The sequence below is a fragment of the Enoplosus armatus genome, chromosome 7 (assembly GCF_043641665.1).
Source record: "Enoplosus armatus isolate fEnoArm2 chromosome 7, fEnoArm2.hap1, whole genome shotgun sequence".
Classification (NCBI taxonomy): Eukaryota; Metazoa; Chordata; class Actinopteri; order Centrarchiformes; family Enoplosidae; genus Enoplosus; species Enoplosus armatus.
In genome coordinates, this window is record NC_092186.1 from 13980351 (window position 1) to 14005136 (window position 24786).

General features: G+C 43.8%; 1 protein-coding gene across 2 annotated transcripts; it reads right to left on the reverse strand.

Moving 5' to 3' along the window:
- Positions 1-1345: 1345 nt before the first annotated feature.
- On the reverse strand, positions 1346-23798 carry abl2 (c-abl oncogene 2, non-receptor tyrosine kinase). Of its 2 annotated transcripts, XM_070908544.1 has the most exons (11): positions 23582-23798; positions 11703-11867; positions 8622-8917; positions 8200-8472; positions 7848-7932; positions 7509-7686; positions 7084-7268; positions 6827-6979; positions 6385-6474; positions 5773-5955; positions 1346-3354 (listed from the first exon to the last, which is right to left on the reverse strand). In XM_070908544.1, the coding sequence occupies exons 1-11, from the start codon at positions 23796-23798 to the stop codon at positions 1523-1525; spliced, it is 3657 nt and encodes a 1218-aa protein (XP_070764645.1). In that variant the 3' UTR covers positions 1346-1522. The 2 variants fall into 2 exon arrangements, with proteins under 2 accessions (XP_070764645.1, XP_070764646.1); XM_070908545.1 differs by lacking the exons at positions 1346-3354; positions 23582-23798 and adding an exon at positions 12218-12385 and having other exon boundaries at positions 4365-5955.
- Between the last annotated feature and the right edge of the window lie 988 nt (positions 23799-24786).

A 24786-nucleotide genomic window follows, 5' to 3' on the forward strand; every position in this document is an offset into this window, starting at 1 on the left:
TTTGAACCAAATAATGTACAAATCGCTCATGTGCTGAAGACATACTGCAGTTTGTTTGTTGAAAGATCAGTACTGTGTGATTAGTGTAAAGTAGGTCTCTGCATTTCGCAGTGTTCATACATTGAAGAATTTGAGGCACTGAGGCCACGACAAGGCTACAGGGAATCCAGCACTGTCCATACTCGGAAGGACACTTATAGAAATACTGTCCCAATTCACCTGCTCATGCGCTACCCTGTGCTCTCCCCTCACTCCGCTCTTTTATGTTCCATCAGACAAGGGAGAAATGTAGTGTGCAAGGATAACTGGACATAAATATTGAAATGCTTTAGGGGACTGGGGATTTTCCCCATTTTATGTGGCACTGTGTTAAGGTGTGAACATCTGTCACATCACTGAAGCGAAGACAAATGCTGTGCATATGATAAGACTCCCCACATTCATTCACTATGTTTTACTATTGTGGGGAATAAACAAAATAGATTCATATAAATCTTTTCTTTTTTAGATTTGATAAGCCTGTATTTGGTATTACTGAAATGCAAACTTAACGTTTCATTTGAGCTTATTTACACGCACACAACTTTCAATGATGCAAGTGATCCCTTCAGTCTTTCTCAACGGTCTCACCGTGTGTGGACACGTGGGAATGTCGGCGTCAAAACAGCTGATTATTCTCTAAAGACTATTCGCAAAAACAAGGCTTTAATCCGATAACAAAATCAATTTTGGGGGGGATTTATAATTTTACCACATTTGTCCATCTACTTAAAAATACTGACTGTCAGTTGCAATCTATGATATGAAATGAAAATAAGACAAAATAAAAAACATCTCCACACAAAATAAAAGTGTTAAATTGAGACCCCAAAACCTTAAATCATATTTAATCCTGATGCTGATGTTGTTTCCAATCCTTTAGAATACAATGGCTTCAAAATAAATGGCTTATGGTCACTCAGTTCCCCAGACACTGAGTAAAGTACTCTACTGTGAAACACTGTACACCCAACTGATGATTCACTCATTTGTGAAACACTGTTCGAGCTTAGTCAGTGAAAACAGTTGTCTAGTATTCTCAGTAAGGCTGGGCACAACCACCACCATTCTCAGTATGTGACAGACTGACAGACAAGCAGAGTGAGCTGAGACTTTACCTACTCTCTGGGCTGGCTACACACAGCTGATACACTCGACATTCATATAACAAAAAGGCCTTTGTCACAGCCAGGTGGCGACGTGGGGCTTAACGATTCATGGTGTGACTCAAACCACATTTAGTTTGGTATAAACATTTCTCAATATGTACAGGTCAGAGCAAAATTAGTGTCCACACTGGCATTTTATGAAACAGTTGTTTGTAAACAATAAAAAGATTAAATTTTGTAGTGATTTCTCTGAGGTACTTTAGAGATTCGTCTCATTTCGTCCCCCAAAAAGCTGTCAATAGAACCGGAAACATAAAAAAGGGAATATAAGTGATCTGTCGGGTAGTTAGAGGTGACAGTTGGTGTCACAGTGGCTACCTCTGTACTACGTCAGTAATCTCTTTAATACAGCCGTGCAGGTTGTCCAGTACAGTGTTGGGCCCCACACTGCTCAGCCCTCCACCTCCTGAGGACGAGGCCCTCAGTTCCTGCAGGCTGAGCTCCAGCTTCCCCACTGCCTCTCGGAAGGCAAATTTGTTCCTCATCTGAGGGATGCAGTCCACATAACCTGAGCAGTAGTCTAGCAGCTGGTGGCCAGCATCCAGCACCTGGCTGCTGGCGGGGCTTTCGGAGCTGGCGTGGAGGGCGCTGCTCAGGCACTCAGCACACTCCAGCAGGGCCTCACGACTAACCCGCTCCAGGGGCACCCTCTCCACTTGCTGCCTGGTTCGCCGAAGTGCCACTTTGGAACCGGCAGATGGTGCTGTGTGTGAGGAGGAGGCAGTGGTGGTGGCTCCGTTGGCCATTTTGGTGGGAGTTGTGTTGGTGCTGGCAGAGCAAGAGGAAAAGAAGGAGGAAGAAGCAGGAGGCACTTGTGGTGGCGGCACTGACGGTCTGCCCGTCGACGCTCCTCCTGACATTCGCCCTGACCGGTGGCCTTTTAATGTGTCTCCGTTTACTTCCACAGGTGCTCCTCCTACCTGCTCCTCTCCGTCGCCACTGTAGGAGTGTTGCAGGCTGCGCAGAGTGGGAGGGGGAGGAGGAGCACACTTGGGTTTTACAAGTCGTGGCCTGTCCCGGTCTGCTTGGTGCTCAGACAGCAGTTTGAAGCGGTTCCCCTGAGAGTCTAGCCCGACCAGGTGCACGTCAGCTGGGCTGTGCTTCAGCGTGGGGGAGATCAGGACTGGAACTTTGTGGTTGTGGGTTGGTGCACCTGCTGCAGCTGATGAAGCACTCGAACTAGAAGTTTTAGAGGGAGATGACCAACTCTGCTGCCTGTCCAGTCCTCCACCACTCTCCTCTCTACCCTCCCTGACCCGAGACAGACTGTCAGATTCTCCTACCTCCCCCCCAACCCCTGGTGCCCTCACCCCTACAGCAGTGCCCCGGGGCAGTAGCTTGGCTTTGGGCCTTTCCCTGATCTGTGCAGTCCCCTCATCCAGCCTCCTCAGCAGAGTTTCTGAGGGCCGTGCAGCCCCATTCTCTGGCTGGGAGGTTGTAGAGGCTGTCCTCTCTAAAGGGGGTTTAGTACTACGGTTCCTGGGTAAAGTCAGAGCCATGCGCTCCAGGTCTGGCAGCCCAGCAGACATTGAGGAGGTAGAATTGGACCTAGGGAAGGGTTTAGGCCCTCCAGCTATACTACCACCCTCCTCTGAAGAGGTTGTCTTTCCTGTCCGTAATCCCAGGGTCTTTTTGATGAGTCTAGGGGTGAAAAAACCAGCTAACCCACCCCAACTGCTGCCACTTGTCACCTGTGAACCAAGGCCCCCACCAGAGGGTTTCTGTCCAAATGCAGCCCCACAGCAGCGTGACTGACCCTGGGTGGGTTCCCCATGGGAGTGAGAGGGAGAGGCAGAGAAGCCACCAAGACTGTCCGACTGGGGTAGGGGAGGGGGAGCGCTGAAATCAGCAGTAGGCTCGTATTTCTTGTGAGGCTGTGTTTCCATCTCCCGGAAAGAACTGCTCCTCTTGGGTGGCGTTGGGAGGTTCTGTTGGAGCTGAGAGGATGGTGAGGAAGAAGAAGAGGAAGATTTCTTCTTTATGAAGGAGCTAAAGAAGCCAGTCTTGCGGTCTCGTGTAAATGTGCCCATATCCTGTGCATCCTCTAAAAGGCTGCCGGGAGATTTATCTCGTGGCTGCTGTTTTCTGGGCAGAGCCGGGGAGCTGCCTGATCGGCCATCCCCTCCAAACAAAGTAGAAGCCCAGCCTGGAAAGAGAAGAGAGGGCTAGATTAAAACAATACATCAAAGCTTGGCTGAACTCAGCAGGAACACATCCATTATTTGTTTAAAGGTTGCTTAATATCTTACAAGAAACAGCTAATGAACACAATACTGATCTCAATATGCTTGCCGATACATTAATGTCACTCATTGCATCAGACAGCTGTGTGCTCCCTCTCTATCTTAAAGCTGTTCCTCCTTGGGGACTCATAAGTTAAAAAGCATTTCAGGAAAAGGGATGGAAAGTTTTGAGGCCATGCCAGTCACACACATGTACACACTAATTCAATGATTTACAAGTTGCTCTTGTAAAAGAGGGGATGATGAATACACTTGATAACATGTCACACAGAAGCTGCCCAACCCTTGTTACTAGGACTATCGTGTAGCTTTGCTCAAAGAGGGAAATACATTTCTATACACAGCTCTGCTGGCCTTCAAATCAATACAGAATGCAGAGTGCAGTTTTCTCTAATCAGGCAATAAATTAGGACTTGTGGAGGAGAAAACTGCAAAACCTAATCCATTATACCTACAAAAGTTATGTGACGTGAATGAGGGCACTATTAGTTCACTCACACGGCATGGCTCTCTCTTTATCAATAGCATTTGCATGTAAATATAAATGCATACAGGCGAGAAATATTAACACGACACATAAAGTAAAAAGATGGTAACTGGTTTCATTATTATCATATGTACACTTGATGTTTTACACTTCAAGAGTCTTGTGCTGTGAAAAATTCTGCATGTTCACATCTCTTTTATTGGATTTATGACTTAATGAAAGCTGCTGTTCAATTTATTGGCAAATACTTCATGGACCAAAACATAAAAGCTAAACAAAAATATCTCAAGAGGTGGGAAAAAAAGGCAGACAAGACAAAGAACAGGACAGACGTCTTCAGTCTTCTTTACACATCAGGTAAACACGCACGACACAAAAGTTTATTTTAAACATAAAACAAATAAATAACTTAAACAAGACAAGACAAATAATATTATGGAAATTTAATATTAGGGTTAGTAAATGTAAATACATGAAGTATTGATTGGGATATGGGAATAATAGTAACGCAACAAATAGGACAAGACATTCAATCACAGGTAACAAACAGCTTCCATATACAGTGTTTAACAAATTTATTAGACCACCACCCAGTGTAAGGTGTTTGCCACCGCTGTCCCAAATTAACAGTATTGCTGATTACCAAAATATTTTATGTTTCTGTAATGGTTAATCCACCGGTATGTGCAAGCCAAGCTCTTTAATCAAAATGATATCTTTAATGCTTAAATATAATTATTTTTGTTATCCATGAATTTTCAAATTTACTGTTTTACAAAAAAGCAGAAAAAAATAGTAAAGCACATTATTATTTTTTGATTGAGATACCAAATTACAGTTATTTACTTGCATTCCTGAACGGAAAAATGTGTTTTGTGGTTGCAAGAATGCAAGCTGTTATCAGGGCCAAAGGAGGTTTTTTGGTTAATATATGTGAATAAGGACTATTTAGTTGTTCCAGTTTGTTATTTGCCTAATAAATAACAATACAATACAAGTTTTTGACAGATTTCTAAAATATTTGTGTTTTCTCATTTTTATGACAGGTGGTCTAATAAATTTGTTAAGCACTGTATAAGTGTCAGAGGAAAAGGAACAGTGGCTGAACATGTAGATCAGTTTGTGGTTGACTTAGAGTGAGCCCATGGATCACATGATAGATAATTTTGAGTGTTTGAGGAAACTGAAATCTTTTAATGGTAATGCTAAAATGTTGTCATCTATATATATTGTGCATGGAACTAATGTATTATCCGTTACACTAATGTGTAATGGATATTAGATACTAGTAATATTAGTAAAACTTGTAAAGACAGGCTAAAGAAAGTATTAAACGTAGTGGTAATGTAGTGGAAGTCTTGCAGAGTAGTATTTTCTCTCCATTATCCTTCAGTACTACATGATGTTGGTAAAGATGGCAGGTATTTCAGTATCTCTACTAGTATTTCAGTATCTTTTAATTGGTGTTAGATGATGGATTTGAGCACTGAAGTTTCATGGCTAAATAAATATAACCTTGAACCCTAGAAATCAAATACTTTTTAATGAAATTCTCAAGTGCTGACACAGTTGTAATTCTAAGCCAATGTATAGGGACTATGTCAGGCTGTGCTTGCAGAACCGCCTTGAGACAGCACTGGATGATCGACTGGATGCCAGACAGATGCTGGCACTGGCAGTCAGTTGGTGGGGAAAATGACAGCCCTTCCTCTCAGACGGCGGGCTTGCCGGCGCTGCAGTTGACTCTGTGACTCTGTGTCCGCTGGTTTACCTGCAGAATCATAATGTGGTGCATCTGACTGGTTGGTAGTAAGGTGGGCATGTCTGGCTGTACCTGAGTGACCGTGCGTGCTGTGGTCAGACCGTCCGTCGAGTCCACCCTCAATGTTTTCCTTGTTTTCTGTGTGCTTGTGGAGTGTGCGAGATTTGGAAGGCAACAGGGGCATGTCGTGACTGAAAGAGTGCAGTGGTCCGCAGTGACCAGAGGAGGCTGTCTTACACAGCTCCTCTGCTACCTCTGTACAAAAAAGAAAGAAAACTCCATCAGAAGGCAGTCACAATCCAAATTTAAACCAACATACATTTGTTTGATGACCAAATAAACCTACATTAATTTACATGACAGTGTTTTAACCCTCATTAAATAATTTGCATTATGTGGTCAGGTATAAACTGTTCTCTCCCTTTTCCTTTTCTAATTTTACACCTCTATTCCTTCTTCTCTTACTACCCGTATTTTAAACACTTTGCTGCTCCAATGGCACTGTTTTCTTAACAAGGATTAATAAAGTTTCATCTGATTGAACTGGCAGCTCAGCTAACAAAAGTAAGTCCAGTTTGCCTGCATTTTATTCAGTGCAGAGATTTTAGACACTTTATGAAAAGCAGGTTTTGAGCTGCACAAAAGCCTGACAGTTGAAGCTGAAGAGAAGCTACATGTTCGTACCTTCAGAGATGCTGGAGTCATGGAACATTGTTTCGAAGGCTTGGTGGATCTCTGCAAATGAAGGCCGATCTAATGGGCTCCACTGCCAGCCTGGTAGAGAGACATACAAAAAGGCATGTTACTACAAGAAAGTATTGTTTTTGACGACTATACATGACTTAAAATCATTTTAAAGTAATCTGGTCTTTCACAGATCCTGTAATTCCAGACTATATTTTGTCAGTCTTGTTTTTTTCTTCTAATAACAATGACAAGTTTTAAGACAGTATGGAGGGGGATGGAGTGAATTGTGACATGACAAAGATGTGACAGAAATCTAGGAAAGACTAATGGGCAACCCAACTTTTTGGAATGCATGCTGTCAACCTCTATTCATGTCTTTTCACTGGAGTGCACCCATGTGGTGAATATGTAAGAGGTAGGTAAGATATCAACTACTCACAAGCTCTCATGAGTTCATAGACTTTGGGTGGACATCCCTCGGGCTGTTCCATGCGGTAACCTTTCTCCAGGAGGTCATACACCTGAGACAGATCGATGCCGGGGTATGGAGACATGCCATAGGTGGCAATTTCCCATAGCAGCACCCCGAATGCTGTAAGGAAGAAATGCTCAGAGGATCAAACAGGAGCACATTGGAAATAAGCGACAAGACAGAAAAATCAACACTGTATGAATGTATGCACATGTACTGCTTACCCCAGACATCAGACTTGATGGAGAAGGTGTTGTACGCAAGGCTCTCTGGTGCTGTCCATTTGATGGGGAACTTGGCCCCTGCATGGGCAGTGTAGGTGTCACCAGTCATCAGCCTGCTCAGGCCAAAGTCTGCAACCTTCACCACATGATTCTCCCCGACCAGGCAGTTCCTTGCTGCAAGATCCCTGAGAGAGAGATAGTGAAGCAAGCAGAGGAGAGGGAGATAGAGAGGAAGAAGGGAATCAAGGTGGGACAGTGAGAGAAATGAGACTACTTTGATATATGATTTGGACAAAAGAGAGGCAAAGAGAGGCACGCGCACGCGCACACGCACACACACACACACATACACACACACACACACACACACACACAGACACACACACACACACACACACACACATACACACACACTATGCCCTTACCTGTGTATGAAGTTTTTCTTCTCCAGGTATTCCATGGCAGAGGAGATCTGCGTGGCCATGTAGAGCAGCACCACAGCATTCACCTCCTCCTTGTCACAATCTCTCAGGTAGTCCAGCAGGTTGCCGTGTGGCATGTACTCTGTCACGATATAGAACGGAGGTTCCAGCGTACACACACCTGTGGGAGAGGCAGCAGTTAGAATACAGATGCAAACAACCACTATGAGTGAATATGTCTGTTGAAGCCAGCTCAAGATTTCAGAGGTCAGAATGTAATGAAGTAAATAAAATGAAAGCAAAGCTTCATCAACATACAATCATTGGTGACTAAATACTGACCTAGTAGCTGAACAAGATTTGGGTGTTTGACCTCCTTCATAACTGCTGCCTCTTTCAGAAATTCTTCAACTTCCATGGTGTCCTCCTGTCATTATAGAAAATGAAAAAAAAGAGGAATCGTATCGGTGGGTTGGACAGACATAGCAGTTGGTAACATGTAACATACAGTATCTAAAGTGATGGTAACATGTAATACCAAATTCAACCTGCAGGTGGTGATCTATACCATTGTTTTGCCCATGGCCCATCATGTACAGATACAAAGGTGCTGAGATAATAACCATCAGAGTATCTTTTAAAATTCAGCTTCCTTGTTCTGTGAAATTAAATAATGACAAGAGGGCCAGCTTACCTTGAGTGTTTTGACAGCCACCGTGAGGTTGTACTTTTTCCACACTCCCACGTACACCTCCCCATACTGGCCTCCTCCCAACTTGTGCTTCATGGTGATGTCTGTGCGCTCCATCTCCCACTTGTCATGGATGGGTGACACACCGTACACTGTGGGCTTGTTACATTTGGGTGCTGGGTAGTGCAGGGTGGTGACCAGGCCATCAGCTACAGTGGAGTGGTGGTGGACCAGCTCGGCCAGGGTAGCAAAGCGGCTCTCAGACGTCACATACACCTGAGGGGGAGGGGATGGGGAAGCATGGAGATGGGCGAGGACAAAGGACAAGAGGAAAGCATGAAGAGAGGGACAGAGTTAATAAATGATGTCAAGGTCCTAACATTCTTCCATTTTTCTGGACCACTCTAAACTCTACTTCACTCTACCTTTGCATCAGAAGCTGTGTTGATCCGGTAGTGGTAGACTCTCCCTTCATAGCGGAGAGAAATTGACAGCTGCCCGGGGCTGCTCTCGCTTTCCCGGACCAGGAAACTGCCGTTGATGAGGGACGAGAGCAGGTACTCTGCGGCGCTGCGTGACACGGGCCCATGGTACCAGCTATGCTTCTCCAGACTGTTGACTGGCGTGATGTAGTTGGAGGGCACCCAACCCTGGCCGTTCTTAGAGCGTACTTCACTCCACTCCCCATTCTGGTTGTAGCCAAGCACACGCAGCTTCTCACCTGGACATGGGAGGGGCAGCTTGTAAGATTTGATCTAATGGTGATATAATCAGCGGCAGCATGGACTGGTGGTTAGAAAGATTAATATGGTAAAAGAGTCACATGTTCATGGCTTTTATCTCATCTACGCGTACTGCTTAAGTGCCCTTTAGAAAGAGACAATAGCTAATCAGTACAGGAGTAAGCCTGGCAAGTAATTTTGCCAAATGCTTAAAATTGAAACGTGGAGATAAAACTTATCACGAGCATGAGTTCGAAGAAAAGGTGCTAATGTTTTATGATTAAATATCTGACGCTGATTACAGGATTTCATTACTTCAGTTCTTTCAAGTTCCTTCGCGACAGAAAGTAGAATGAAATTCCTCATCAGGTCACAGCGTCATGGAGCCATAATACAAACATACTACACAAAGGAGAGAGGAGTCATGATACGACGTGCCTCTTGTTGAAACTACATCAAAAGCTATGGAACAATGATAGGGTTGGGTGAACTGCATATCTGTCATAGAGGGCTAGGCAAAACCAGGCATGTAGTAACTTGGTCTGCTGTCTCTATCTGTCTCTCTCTGATGCAAGTACGGGAGACATGAGGGTGCAGAGTGGCTGATATGCTGGAGACATGGGGGAGGGGGGCATCGGTACAACAAACAACACTGAATGAAGCAGTGATCAGTCAGTCTGATGGAGGATTGGAGAAAGAAAAGGGGAAGACGAAAGAGAAGAAAGAGGGCAGTGACTGGCTGGGAGGGATGGTTTAGCAGAAAGCAGGCACTCAGCCAGCCCAGGGAGGGAGGACGAAGCATCAGTCTAGCTACCGCTGCACTTCCACCACGCCTTTTCTACTTGTCTATATCTGTCTTTATCTCTTTCTCCACTCAGACTCAAAGTTTTACTTACAAAGTATCCTTTAACCCTTGAATTCTTTCAGCAACTCTGATGACCACATGGTATGTTACTCAACCAAGCCATTTTCTGGTAAAGCAACAAAAGGGGCTGTGTTGGTGTGGGTGTGTTACTTCAGATATCGGTAAGACAATGAAATATGATCCATGTGGAGTAACAGATTAATGAGCTTAAAGGCTTATCAGATGCCAAAACACTGCACAGCAGTTCACTCAGTGACAGGACGTTACTATTCTGCAAAGTTATCACAGCAGCAAATATTTGATCTTTTGTTGGGAAATAAACAATAGAAATACAGCATTACAAAGTTATCTACCAGGAATGTGCGCCTCATTTGTGACTACAGTTTTTCAGGCAGAGTTAGAGTCGATTTGAATGCTGCTTTAGGCTATCATGACTCTGTCACATAATACCTTAAACTGTGAGAAACAGCAGACATTCAACTTAAGGAATTACAGTAAGTAAGACAACCATGGCCCACCAACATATAACCACGAACCAGAGCTGCAGGTCTAGCCCTTAAAACAAAACACTCAATGCTTGCAATCCACAGAACTACATTAAACAGAGATGGTTATCCACATTCAGCCCACCAATCCATCAGTCTCCTCTGTGTCTGTAGGTTTTGAGCGAGTGGAAACACTGACTGCCTCCCTGCCTCACACTGGGCGCAATGTGTGCCTGAAGCAGGACTCTGGTCTGGTCTGGCCTAGCCTGCTTTGGCCTAGCAGAGAGAAGAGACAACGAATAGCCCATGACACAAGCCTGCTAAGTCCCTCTCTGCGATCAGCCTCTGCCCACTGCGCTCATCCACCTGTTATTATTACAGTTGAATGTATTCCATATTAACGCCGCATTAGAGGCATGCCTGGATGTTTCCATGTGACAGAGCAAAGAGCTGGACAGATAGGAAAAGTGCAGTGGAGCCTGGGAGTGCACATGTTCTTGCATGTGGGCAGGAATCTCAGATTCACTCCATGAGTCAGGGTCTAAACATCATTTCCATCCCAGGCAGCTGCCGTGGAAGTCCTAAAACGATGGATAATTAACACACTCTGCCACGTTTAATGCTTTAGATCGGTTGGCTGTCTCTGGATAATATTATGAGGATATTTTAAGCTCATTACTCAGGGGAGAGCTAGTTGACTGGTTAACTGCTCCTGGTTGAGAGAGAGGAGGTTTGGACTGAAGACAGAGTGCGTGTAATGGAGGAAGGAGTGGGAAATAAGAAAATAGTGAAAAGATTAAGCCATAGTATAAGCATCACTTGTATTTTAGTCATGTTATCAGCACAGGTTCCAGATAACATTTGCTTGTTACAGGCTCTAATATTAATGTTCAACCTCTGGACTAGTGGATAATACAGTAGAAAAACATTTGTCTCACAAGTGGGGTAAATGTTTAAAGTATAGTGTGAAGGAGGGATGTGGGGTGTGTGGGTGGGTGACAAAGAAAACTATAGGCTGGGTTCAGATACCTGCTGATGTCAGGACAGGGTGAAATTATAGACGGTTGGGTAAGCTCTATTGACACACCACATTCCTCTGGCATAACTACACTTTTACTCATAAAACAGCTCTACTACTCTTTCAAGGAGTTGCTGACCTGCCAATCAATGGCATTGCCTTAAGGATTTTACCAATGACTCTTTACTACATATAAGGAAATCCCTCTATTCTGTTGCAACAAATGACAACAGTGTGGCTTAGGAAGGCGTGGTTGAGATGATCAATGACGTGGACAAATCTCTACAGGAATAACATCACGTAGCTTAGTAACAACCTTCTGTGGTGATGCATTGAGTGTACTGAAGTCTTTCAAGTATTGTTTCAGTACATTGTGAAATCAGAGAGAAAAGTCACAGCAGCACGCCATTGTTTACCTTTAGTGATGCTGAGCGTGTTGTCTCCGCTGGCGACAAAGTCATAAAGTGCAACGAAGAGGTTAGGGTCGCTCTCGGCCGCCCCCAGTAGGTTCTCCTTGGAGCTCCAGCGCACCGCCTCAGTCAGCGCCGCCGTGTCCAGGCCGAAAGGCCGGTGGAGAGCTTCTGGAGAGAGAGACGAGGAGCAAGGGTCAGGGAGAGAGAAGACAAACTATGAGACTTGAAAGCTAAGTGTAACTGAAAATGGAAAATAATCTACACAGGTGAACAGTGGGTAAAAAACAAAAATCACAATCGCAGACTAAATGTACAGTCTAACACACTGGAACCCATTACAATGAGTTGTTTTGTAACTAATCACTCAGCACAAACTGATCACAAAAAGCTGTCCACTTCCAGTACTGTCTTGAGGCAAAAAGTATTTGGTAGCTGAGTGGTAAGACTGATGCCCTCTGACCAAATGGTACAGATTGAATTCTCCATATTCCTAAGAGTCCATTTCGCAGATCCTCTACCTGTCTGTCCAGATGGTTTCCCCTGCCTGAGCCCTGTGTGAAGATGACAGCCGCTCAGAGCTGTCCACTCTTCTTCAAAACTGCTGCTTGCCTGCAGGCACCTCAAAGGCATTACTTTACCAATCCACTCTCTGAAGAGCAATGTTATCACTGGCTACACACAGAGGCCTGCCGTGCCAGGTAAGATCTGAGGTGGGAGCGTTTTTGTGTGTGTGTATATACATAGAGAGCAAGAGGGAGGAGCTACAACACTGGGATAGGAAAGATTCTCTCTAGACAGGATGCAGTGATTACCATAGCTACATAACCCACACCCACATACACACAATGATGAACTAGTACATGCGTGGCTAATACATACTACACTCGACAGCTGCTGCTACAGTCACTGCATGTCTGGACAGCTGCTGAGCGAGTGGGAGAGGAGGGTGGCGAAAGAGAGAATCTTTTAAATAGTTTTTTTTGCCTTAAAATAAGGTGGACTCTGTGACACAAACATTAACAGAGTGACTCTTAATTCATGTATTCATAGAATCACTTTGAAACATGAACAATGTCCTTAGCAGATGCACAAGATCTAATCTATGTACACTGGCTGCAATGTTACAACTCTATTACTGAAAGAAATGACAGATTTGGTGTTTAATTTATGTTCACTTGCTTAAAATGTACACACAGTGTAATATAATCCAAAACAACAGCCGTACTATGTTCATTTAACTCCATGGTTCTTTTGGGGGCTTTAGTTGTTTAGGATAGCATTACAGCGAGTGGTGTTCATATTTTGTCCATGTGAGAAAAATATTGGAGAAACAACAGGGAAAGCACTACAAACCCAACAATGATGGCAAGACCATAAACAGTGGTTTAGCAGTGAACTACATTAGCACAAACTGTCATTATTTAATTAGAATGGTGTGGTCTTGAATCCTGCAACTAAATAGTTAATGTTGAAGTCCAAGATTAAGAAAACAAATCACATGGGTATGACTTGGAATTTTAACATAAAACAACATAAGGCATTTATGAGGACAGCTAATGGTTAACTTCCGGTTTTCAACATCTGCGGTCACTACAAGCTACCACCTACGCTTTCAGGGAAAACTAGTTGATTCGTAACAGTTTCCTCCACCTGGAGCAGTTCTAATGTATTCTAAGAAAACTAGCTGATTCATAACAGTCCTCCGGAAGCAGTTGTTTACTGTCGGACCTGACAAATGACTCCCTCTTGTAAGTAATTGTGCTTTTAATAACAAGCACTAATTAGCAGGCATATCATCCTGTCATGTTGTCTTTTCACCTTGAGCCACCATGGACTGATTCTGTGGTTGCAATTACAGTTGGCAGTGAAACATTCAATGTAAGACTCGTAACACAGGTTTCATTATTGCCAACAGGGTCAGATTTTGTAGGTGCAGTATGAATACTGTAGCCCTCATGGTGAATCAAATGAAAAAAACATAGTGTAGATATAATTGTCAGAGATTAAGTGTTTTTTAATTTTTTTAATTTCACAATTGTAATGCAGCCTTTAACAACAGAAAAAACTACATTAAAACAATATGACAAGATATTTAGTCTCATGTGATAAAGCAGATACAGATCACACAGCTCAGAAGTTAACATTTCTTTTAGATTTGTTTTTTTAATTTGAGAACATAAACTTGATAAATGTTTGACAACTTTTTAACATCAGACCATAATGAGTAAGTCAGTGAGAATGGTGCAGCCTTTTCACTCTAAGCTTTTGAGACACTGGCGATTAAGCCATGTTAAATGGTCAATTTTTCCTTAGAACAGTTCAGTTTGTTCCATGCAAATTCAAAGCATTCAGTGCCATTGTTCTAATCTTGCAAAGTTGGCAGAAATTCATCAAGAAAATAAGCATTTTCCATTGTTAGTCTACACCATGTGGCAGGCACATGTAGGGTAATGTTCAAACCAACACTCAATATCTTTCACCTTTGCCAAACGATTCAGCTCTGTATTGTCCTGTCTGTCCACTATGCTTCCACATCTACACACAAGGCTTGCCCACCTTTGTTCTGGACCAGCATGCACTGCAGCGCAGCACTGGCCGTGACCTGGCTCAGCCACAGTTCCCAGTACATCTTCTGCCCTGGTCTGGTCAGCTACCAGTCCCAGTATCCAAAGAAACACTGTGGCTTTCTCGATCCGCTGTGCTGACTCTGAACAGTTGCTTTAAAGCTTGAGTCTATGTGGACTGAGACGATGGAGACTGAAAAGCACAAGTGTTCATTCTCCTGGCAAAAAAAAAAAAGACTAAGGAGCACGAGCTACGTGTTTAAACCATCTCCTTCACTGTGGGAGTACAAATGCTATACGCGAAGAAATCGGAGAGACGGAGACCCCCCAGACAAAGTATTTACCCACGCTGTCCTTGAATCAAACCGCCTAAACTTCTGAAGTTACAGTAGTGACTAGCAGCCTCCTGCTGGGAACTCCCTACTAGCTTTGATGTGGCCTAAGGGAGTCAAGATTTCCAAGGTCCATCTGGAGAGCACAGACATCCATGACTGATGTTCTCTGTGGTTTAATGCACTGTAAGGGATGGCAAAACGTGGCAGAGAGAGGGAGCGAGAAAGGCGTGTGGTAAGGGGGGGGGGGGCATGTATACACAGAGGTTGGGGGGTAGGGCAGGATGTATGGTATGGAGGAAAGTTGAGCTGAATGTGACGTGTGTGCATGTGTATGTGTATGTGCGGTGTGGGTGTGTGTGAGGCCTGGACCAGCACTGTGGCAACAGCAGATGGCTGGTCTTGTTCCCCTAGGTGGGAGTGGGGGTGGGGGGTCCTATTGACCTACACTTTTATTTCTGTGTGTGTGTGTGTGTGTGTGTGTGTGTGTGTGTGTGTCAGTAAGAAGTGTGTAAATGTGCATGACTGCAACTGCTGTAGCCAGACTGAGCCAACTGTCAGAGCTGCTCCTCTTACACAGCTACGTATCACATCACTCTTCTCAGGAATGTTTTTAATGAAATAGTGATATTATGCCATACACATTTGTCAAAGACAAAAAGTAAGACACAAAAAGAAACTCAATCACTGACTACTCAAGTATTCCAAGGCACAAATCAAATAACCTAATTACACCAAATTGTTTGCAAAGCATGTTCCAGTTTCATTAAGTTGATCGTATTTCTTAAGTCGCCTCTAAATCCTTCGTATGTCAGACAAAAAGCAAGATGCTGTTCCACTTGGCCAAGCTCAAAACTCATGTGCTGAATCGTTTGATTGAGGGAGCAGTTGGTCTGCGTGGGGTATGTCGTGTGCCCGTCCGGGTGCCTCAGTGTGTGTGTGCTGTGAAGTGTAGCACATGTGCGTTCTGAAGAAACTACGGCTTTGTGTTCAGCAAAGCAGAGAGGGTATTTGCAAGTCTGAGGGGGCACGCCAAGCCTACACCCCCTAAGACAGCTGGGACAGAGGTGACCCTGGCCCTAAGGCACACATGACATGTAGACACACAACAATGGTGAGACTATCTCCTTGGCTGTCCCACAACCCTGCTGCTTCCCCTGCAGCTGTTTGGTTGAGAGTTTGTGCCTCCATGTGTCTACAAAGCTTTCACTTCACCAACCCACCACCTTGCGCCAAAGTATTAAACAACACAATAACATCACCTACACACCCTCATCAAAAACAATACAGATCGTATCTGAAGCCCATGACCAGCGAGGTAAGGGTGTATTTTTAGCTGCTGGAGAACAAAACATAGCAGCATGACATCCAGAAATAACTCTGCAGAGCACATAGTGATGGTGGTGCGGAGATAGACGGCTGCCTGCTTGCAGGAAGCCTGAACAAAATCCTGAGACAATGCTGCGGATGAGACACACATACACAACACATTACATAAGCCTATGGGACAGGCCAGATCAGATCCTGTGGTAGACTCAGCGACAGAAAAGTTGAAGAACTCGGGGGAGTCATAGATATCTACATAAAAGGAGGGCTGGAGCCTGAGATACAATGTACATTTAACGTTTTTTGGCAGAATGATAACTTTGTAATCCTCATTTGTTTAATTGTAGACATTTGAGTAAATGTTTAATGGATTTATCAAGATCAAGGTAAGTCAATACTGGAAAAAAATATTTGTTGAACTGTATTGTAAGTTAACATGCTTTTTATGTATGTGTCACAAACAGGATTTAATCCATCAACAGTTTGAGAAGCAGAGAGAGAGAATCCATGGCTGGAGAGGAGAGTCAGTTGTTGTTCATGAGGAATGGACAAAGGACAATAGTCTCATTAATGCCACATCACAAGTGTGTGTGTGTGTGTGTGTGTGGACTGGCTCAGGAAGATATTTCCTCGTTTATCATCAGCAGTGGAACTACTGGATACATAATACTTAATAACCATAATAACCACATACATGCATGCACTTGTCTTGTGCCCACAGTTCACGCAGGTCCATACTGGGAGATTCACATGTCTCCCTCAATCATCACACATCCTGGTGTCACAAACCTCTCTGAACAAGTAATTACACTCACACACAGACCGCTGTAGGGAACGCCTGTGAATGTTCTCTATTCAGCTCTGTCCACGTCTGCTGCCTAAATGGAAATACACCAATTAGGGAGTGGACAAACAGCAGTCTGGGCCTAAGGGCCAGTGGATCATCCTGGAATGGAGAAGAATGGAGCCCTAACCCACAGCTCACCCTGCCCTGCCCTGCCCCTCTCAGGGCTTGTTATGGGTTAATAATGGGCTCTAAGTGCTTCCCTTTAGGTGTGCTGGTAACAAAGCTAAGTGCTCCTTTATGTGACAGCAGAGAGGATGAGTGGCATACGTTGACTTGAAACAAACTCGTCATCCACACTAGAGTGGTCTGCTTCACACATACGGCAAATATTGCAACTACTGCTTGACGAGCTAAAGGCCAGTTACACATACATTTAATAATTATATTTCAATACATACACAATGTAGAGTCATCCAGGCTCTCTGATCTGTGTGGTGCAGAATACTGGGTGTCTGTGCTTAAAAACATCATTGTCGGTGTGATGTAAAATAGAAATAAAAAAAGCAAGAACGTGCCCTTGTTAACAAGTATTTCTACTTTAGCCTTGCACAATCCCCAGGTCAAAAAGAAAGTGTGTTTTTCTGTCCAGCAGAAGCCATAAATTCACACAAAAGTACACTGAATGGAAAAGTTAAGCCGATATGACTAGAGTAGTTGTCAGAGCACTGTCCTCACTGCAGATCTGCCCACTCTTGTCCAACACATCATGTATGCGGATGATGTAAAATGTCTGGCTGTGGTGTGTGTTTATGTTGCCAACTCCTCACAGGTAAAGAGGTGTGTTCACCGCAGCAGATCTTTCCAAAGCCAAATAAAAGACACTCTCTTTGTTGCCTCCTGCTTGCTTCCCTTCTTTCTTTGCAGTGAGGGTTTACAGAGGAATCCGGGGGCTAATCTTCATGTCTGAACAGCTAATCTGTGTGTGGTGTGGTTAAGCTGTGCTAGGGTGTGCGTTTAAGCTGCATTACAATGACTCAGTTTAAAGAAGCGATCGGAGCCCAAAAGATTTTACTTCCACTGTGCTCTCGGTTAGATAGCTGAGATGCCTCTGGCTGCCAAACAGCCCAGTGGAGCATCCTCATTCAGTGTATCATGCCATGCCATTCCTCACATATATGGTTACTCATCTTACACATACCATCTCAAATTCAAACTGGATTAACAGCATTATTTACTGATGTAATGATAACGCATAACATGACAGTGGAGGGTGGCAGAATTATTAATTATATGAAACTAATTAAAAGGCAGAATGAGTAGGATTTGTCAGTTGCGGTTGGTTATCCGCACTCACACCATGCGCGCTGTTATTGGCTGGGAGCTACACACCACTATGATGTCCTGAACACAGCAAAATAATAGAAATATACCGGCGTCTGTGTAGTCTGTGAGTGTAGGGTCTCTGTAGATACAGACAACGGCACACACTTATGACGAGTGATGATTGAGAGGGATTCATTTTGTACAAGTCTATACATTGTTTGTCGGAAAATCCTTCTCATTCTGCCTGTAACCGAGGCTGAAAAGTAATCTGAAATCCTTCACTGAGCAAATCACTCCAAGTCCGGTAAAACTAACAAGTTCAGCCGTCTCTTCTCAGAATAATCACATGCATCAGACAGGATACTTGAGGACAGCAGTGCCCCAGGGCACCCAGATTAAGGTTTTCTGACTGGCTGGTCAGCTGGTGGGCGATTACACTGAAGGAGTAGGACGTGCTGGATAATCCTCTAAAGAGCTGCACCACATTACAACTTCACTGACGAGGACAGACAGAAAGAAAGTGTGTGTGTGTGAGAATGGGTATATGCATGAGCATGCATGTGTGGGTCTTGCAGTAAGTGTGTGCATGAGTGTGTTTCGAGCCAAGTCTCCAGCCTGCAACCCAGAAGATAAGCAGCAGCGATAATGCCAGCAACAGAGGACTGATCCTGGAAGCAAATCAATGCTTAACAGGCTTGGCACAGGGACTGCCCCCCTTTCCTACCCCATATCTAATTTTTTCACTGCTGCAACATTGCAGCTGAAGAGTGAAAACTGCGATTTAACCAGGAGCAGCTACCACAATTTGGCTAGACTTCTCCGCAAAGTTTAAAACATTTGGTGTTTTTAAGCTGACAGATGCAAAGGATGGTTTCACCATCTGCACAGCCAATCACTCACAGTTCTGATTAATCCTCACTCTTTAATGATATAAGCTGCAGAGAGCCGAGGCCAAGGAAAAAAACTAGGACTGTGGTTTTGGGAACTGCAGAAGGTTGACTGGTAGCAGATGCAAAGACTCAAGGCTACAACTGTGAGTTTGGACACAGAAGCATGCAGTCACAATGACACAAAAACTTGGGGGGGGGGGGACAAAAACTCAGCTGTTAATTTTTTTTCATCTCTGGTATTACTATCATTATTTGTTAAATTTCTTAAAATATGATTACATGCAAATGAGATAAATGGCACGTTGTTGTGATGTATTATGAATAAATTAACTCGAATTAATGGGGATTTTACTGATTTTTAATGGCATAGTTCTTCTTAGATAGATTTGGGACTGAGGCCCATCACAGCAGCCAGGTTTCAACACAGACATGGTTGTAGACAGGCAGAGCTGGTAGCAAGTAGCAGAGGCTCAGGCTGGGGGATAGAGAGGCTTGGCAGTCAGTTGTAGCACAGGGCAGGCTTGGGATGAGGATGAAGGCACAGAGAGACATAAATTATTTAACACACAACCATTACAGAGTGCACAATGGTACATGCTATCTTCAGACATGAAGCATTGTGTTAAAATGATCTGCACAGAAACACTCTATGCTTCTAGCAACACATCCATCTACTCACACTTATTCCCAACTGTGAGACAATCAGACTCATAATTTTTGCCCTAATTTCTAGTCAGTTTCACCCAGAGGAGCTGTGGCCATGGCTCCTCCTAGTGGTTAATGGCAGCCACTAGGACTGACTAACTTCTTTTTATCAACAGAGCATCTTTACTTCAGGTTATTTATCTTTTAAAGCCTATTAAAATCTCACCCATAGCCACTGAAGCATCTGAAACTTGATTTTCTCCAGATATTGCAGTGGCTGCTGTGTGACTTATCCTGGTTGTTGGGGGTTTAGCACATAGAGTCAACAGAAAAGTGGATTTGTCTCTAATCTAATTTCACCCGTGATGCAAATCAGCTTAGGTCCTTGGATCCTGGATCCAGGCATCTCTCTTCTCCTCTGGGCAGCTTTAACAGTGCTGCACTTTAGGTAGAGCTGGCTCTACATTCACTATCAGTACTGCTGCCAAAATATATTCCAATCCACTCATCTGCCCCAATTTCTATGATCTGTTTAGAGTAAAAATAGATTAGCTTATCGCTTTGTTGATTTTATAAAAAGAACCTTCAAAAGTACCGTTACCGGTTCTTTACACAGTCAATACACAAAATCAGGCCTCAGATTTTTTTTTTACAAGCGAGATATAGGTATCACTTAAGAAATTCAAACTATAAGACATGTGAAAGTGACAAATACCGAAAAGCAATCAACTGTAGTGCAACCTTGCAATGGCCTCATTAATGAGGCTGATTTTTCAGCAGAATCACCCCTCTGTGTCAGTTCAAAGGACTCTCCCCACTGCAGTGTGTGTATCAGATGAACCCACTGCAGAGATGGAAATCTCTGAACTACTGACAAGGCTAAAGGGATGGAACCATCAATATGTTGCAGCCACTGATTCACCAATACTGCACTTTCACCAATACTCATAGAGGTGGCTGTCTGGCCAGCTCCCTTTGAATCAGCACAGAGGCGGTCTGCTCCCTGTCTGTCCTTGTTTAGCTCAGTGTTTTTTCTAGCTGGCTTGTCTGTCTAGTGGGATAAACATTGTCTTGCTGGGAGACAGAGATGCTACATTAGTGATGATGAGCTGAGAACTGCTGCCCACCTGAGCAAGGGACAGCAGCTGACTCACCTTGTCTAAAGTGGACACCCAAAAGCTGGAATCTACAGATGTTGGACAATTCACTACTATTGGGGAGAGAGACGTGAAGGGAAAGGGGAGGTAGAGGCCACTGGGCCAGGCATGATAACAGACAATGGCTAGAGTCTTGTTTGTTCCTCTAATATGACTCAGTGGTTTCAGGTATACTGATAGAAACTCTAGTGGAAGCATGTGCATATATGATACCCACTGATACCCACTGGAAAGACAGGCAGCAACACAGGGGCATGACTTCAACACATTCTTCTTAGACTGCCACCTTTCAATTACACAACAAGAAGGCATCACTTAGCCTCAAAAGTATGCTAGTCTGTTATAACGTGGTTATGAAGCTGGATTAATAAAACCGCTTCAGCGTGTTGATCTCTGATAGCTTTCAGTAGGAGAGACTGAAGCCATTCTGCCTAAGAAAACACAAACACCAACAGATATGAAAACACACATTGAATTAGAGCTGCTGTCAAAGCAACACCTCGTCCCACTGGTTGACTCATAACTATACTACGAATCTGTTCTTGTACTTCCTTTTGCTGCTTTGGCACTTCGACTTCCCTGCATAGGCTCAATTAAGTTTATCTTATCTTAACTTCCTCTTGACAATACCTGGTCACACAAAGTCATTGTCAAATCAACTGAAATCAAATCTAGCTGCTTCATCAATTCAATCAAAACTATTGCTGAACAGATGAATTAAACCCCATAAATGACTGTGGCTACATGATTATAAATTCAAGGAGCTGCTATATATCATATTATACATTATACAAAAATAACACACTTGTTTTGTGGCTTCTGGTCATTGGCAGCTGCAACACATCAATTTGGGCTTGTAACTTGTGAGTGTTTGTGATTTATTGACATTTTACAAACTAAAGATGAAGACATTAATAGAAAAATGACAAATGAAGATTTCTTTTAGTCCTAACGAACACTGACTTTGTAACAATCAAAATATCCTCCTTAGAAAAATATCAAAATTTCACCCACACAGACGTGTAAGATAATGCTGCATCATTATCACATAAATAGACTTCTAGAAAAAAGGCACTTTGATAGTCAGTTGAGGACTGAGTGCACAGTCCCAAGCTTCCTCACTTAAGAGTCTTTGTTCTATTATTGTGTGCTTTGAAGAGAAGCAGTCTCTCTGCAGAGTGGCTGTGTGACTGCATCCTGGCTGCTATAAAAAGGCCACTCCTGCCCCGACATCGGAGAGAACAGAACAGTTCAGACACTGAGTGGTGCTGCACTTAGTATATCTGTCTGTCTGTGTATGTACCTCAAGCTGAGGATGGTTACTTTTGAGATGTGCCAGTCGGGAACTGAAAATGTGTTTCATGCCCAAAAGCTTGCACCTTCTATGTGTCCTTGATCACGGCAATGGTGTGAGGAAGGTGGGTCTGAGACATCAGCGGAAACAAGGAAAGTTATGCCAATACTTTTACATCTATGTCATCTTTATATCATGTGAAGTGACCATCCACTGGAGGACACACACGAGTGAGAAACAAAGCCAACAGCAGGTAGACAGACAACAACCATCCCACCAAGTTTACACCCAGAGTGTACAATCAAGTAAGGGTAAACCATGTGTGGGTGCTTTCTTGATTGCCATGTAAAACACACTGCAGTATTAAGAAAAGCCCTTTATGAATAAAATGCATTACAATTATGATGATATTATGCACGCCACGAATTAGGCATCCTGTCGTCTCCATTACTTATAAGCCCATATCAGCCACAGACAGACCCTGCCTAAGGGGAGAAGGCTGGGAGGTAGGAGGCAGGCCATCTAGGGCATGGAGGGGTTACTGCTGGACTATTTGTCATGACTCACAGAGCAGATAACAATATCAATGCCTAGCTATTGCTCTGAGGCAGTAACATGGGTGATGATAGGTGCTGCCAAACCTCTGTTTTGTGGGCGTCTTTTTATATATTACTTTTTATCAGAATCAGAATCAGAATCAGAAATACTTTATTGATCCCCGGGGGGAAAAAAATAACCTATATATAACCTACATTATTCCTGTACTACATGAGTAACCTAATGACTTCACCGATCATGTGAGAATGAGACGTTAGGGTATTAAAATATAAATCACATAAGAGTAGCTTTAAACTTTGATGTTTGCATGACTGTAATCAAATAATGACAGAAGGTGACTTAAATAATTCACACAGATTTCCCACTGGATCAAACTGTGCAGTCAGCTTGCTGAGTGTGTTGTAACAGTAGACATTATCAGACAGAGGATGTAAGCGAGCATGTGAAACCCACTAGGTATTGTAATGTGAGCCTTTGGTGGCTTCCATAGTGAGTTAATGGGGTGGAACTGCTACTCAACCACCGGAGGCAAGAATCACTGTTTACCAAACGAAGTCTCACACAGAGGGGCCTTGGAGGAAATCATAACCAGCTAACCTCCAGTCATGACCCTTAGGCTGAGCACAGGAGACTCTTCCTCTTTTCAAAAACATTGTCTCTCCTTTGGAGATCACTAGGTCACATGCAGCACATACATTTACTCCAACATACCGCTATATCGGAGCAATTTAGTTATTCCTCTTGTGAATAAACGGCCTCATGTCTGTATACACAGACAATGGACAAATTAACACACACACACACACACACACACACAGACTCAGTAAAATGGATGAGACATGGAAAGCTAAGGCTGGTTGGCATGGCTATTTCCGCTAACGCGTCGTTGTCAAACTAGCATGGACTCAGCTAGCAAACGCTGATCAGCATTAAACACACATCAATGTAAAAACGGACTCCTTCATAATCATACACGCCTCTTTATTTAATGTGCTTCTCTCGTTACCTGAATGCTGCGTGAATATATTGATCCCTGGGTCGGGCACGTTGACTGCAGCAGTCCTGCCTGGCGGTGTCCCGGTGCTACTGCCGGGTTCTCGGGGTCTCCTCCCGGCGCCGCTCCCCCGGTTCCCCTTCCCTTGGTGCGGTTGGGACGCGTGGGGCTGTGGTGGCTGGAGTCCGGTCGATGTGCCCTCACCGACGCGGCCTACCTGCTGTCCCATCCCGGTAGTTTGACGTGAGGACGTTAGGGACGAAGCGAGCAAACCCCCTGCGCACCTCTGGTTCACATTCCCCCAAGCTGGAGCGGCCTGGCCCGAATAGTCTTCCTCAATCCCCTCCCCGCTCTTCTTCACGGAGCTAACGTTAACTAGCCCGTATTAGCTCGCTTGGCTAGCCTGTTAGCAGCTATCAGTGAAACCCACCCACCCTGCCTTTAACAATAAAATCGCAACCCCGGCGTGTGACAGCGATTGTCTCTATTCCGGTGATCCAGATGGTATCCGAGCAGAAATTAACGGTACCCAACGAGTGAGATTCGGTCAAATCTGGAGCTTTTCAGAATCGTTTTGCCGTTGTCCGGCCGCTGCGCGCCCCCTCTGACGCCGCCATCTTTACCGCAGAATAGAAGATGTGTTGCACAAGGCGGGGGGTTCGCCGCGATCCCCTGTCACCGTGATCCTCCACCTCTCCAGCACAAACACTAACTGGGTCCCAACAGTTCCCGAGCACCGGTTCCAGCGGGCGGGGGGCGGGGGGCTGATGGGCTATCTGATCCCAGAGTCCTGCAGAAAATCTTAAAATACCACTATCAGCTATTGTTTTGCCAAGCCAATGCAGAGTGGTGATATAAAATAATGAGTGCTTCAAGAGGTTATTTGAAATTATCTGTACTATAACACTATAATATGGCCTTTATAGGTATGTCCTATATCCTAAATCCATATGTAATAAAACTGAACTCTCAAGTGCAAAACATAATCTAATAAATAAAATGCTAGTGATTTGTAAATGTTATAGACTCTACAGAATCCAATAGACTGTATAAACTTGTTCTGATCAGTATTGAACTCATCTATTTTATCTGATAATTTGCAAATCAACTCTAAATAAACTATTTTAGTACTACGTTGACCATTATATACAACACATTAATCAAAGATAAAGTTGAATGAAAGAGATAAAGAGGGACATACTTCGTTTTTTATTCTT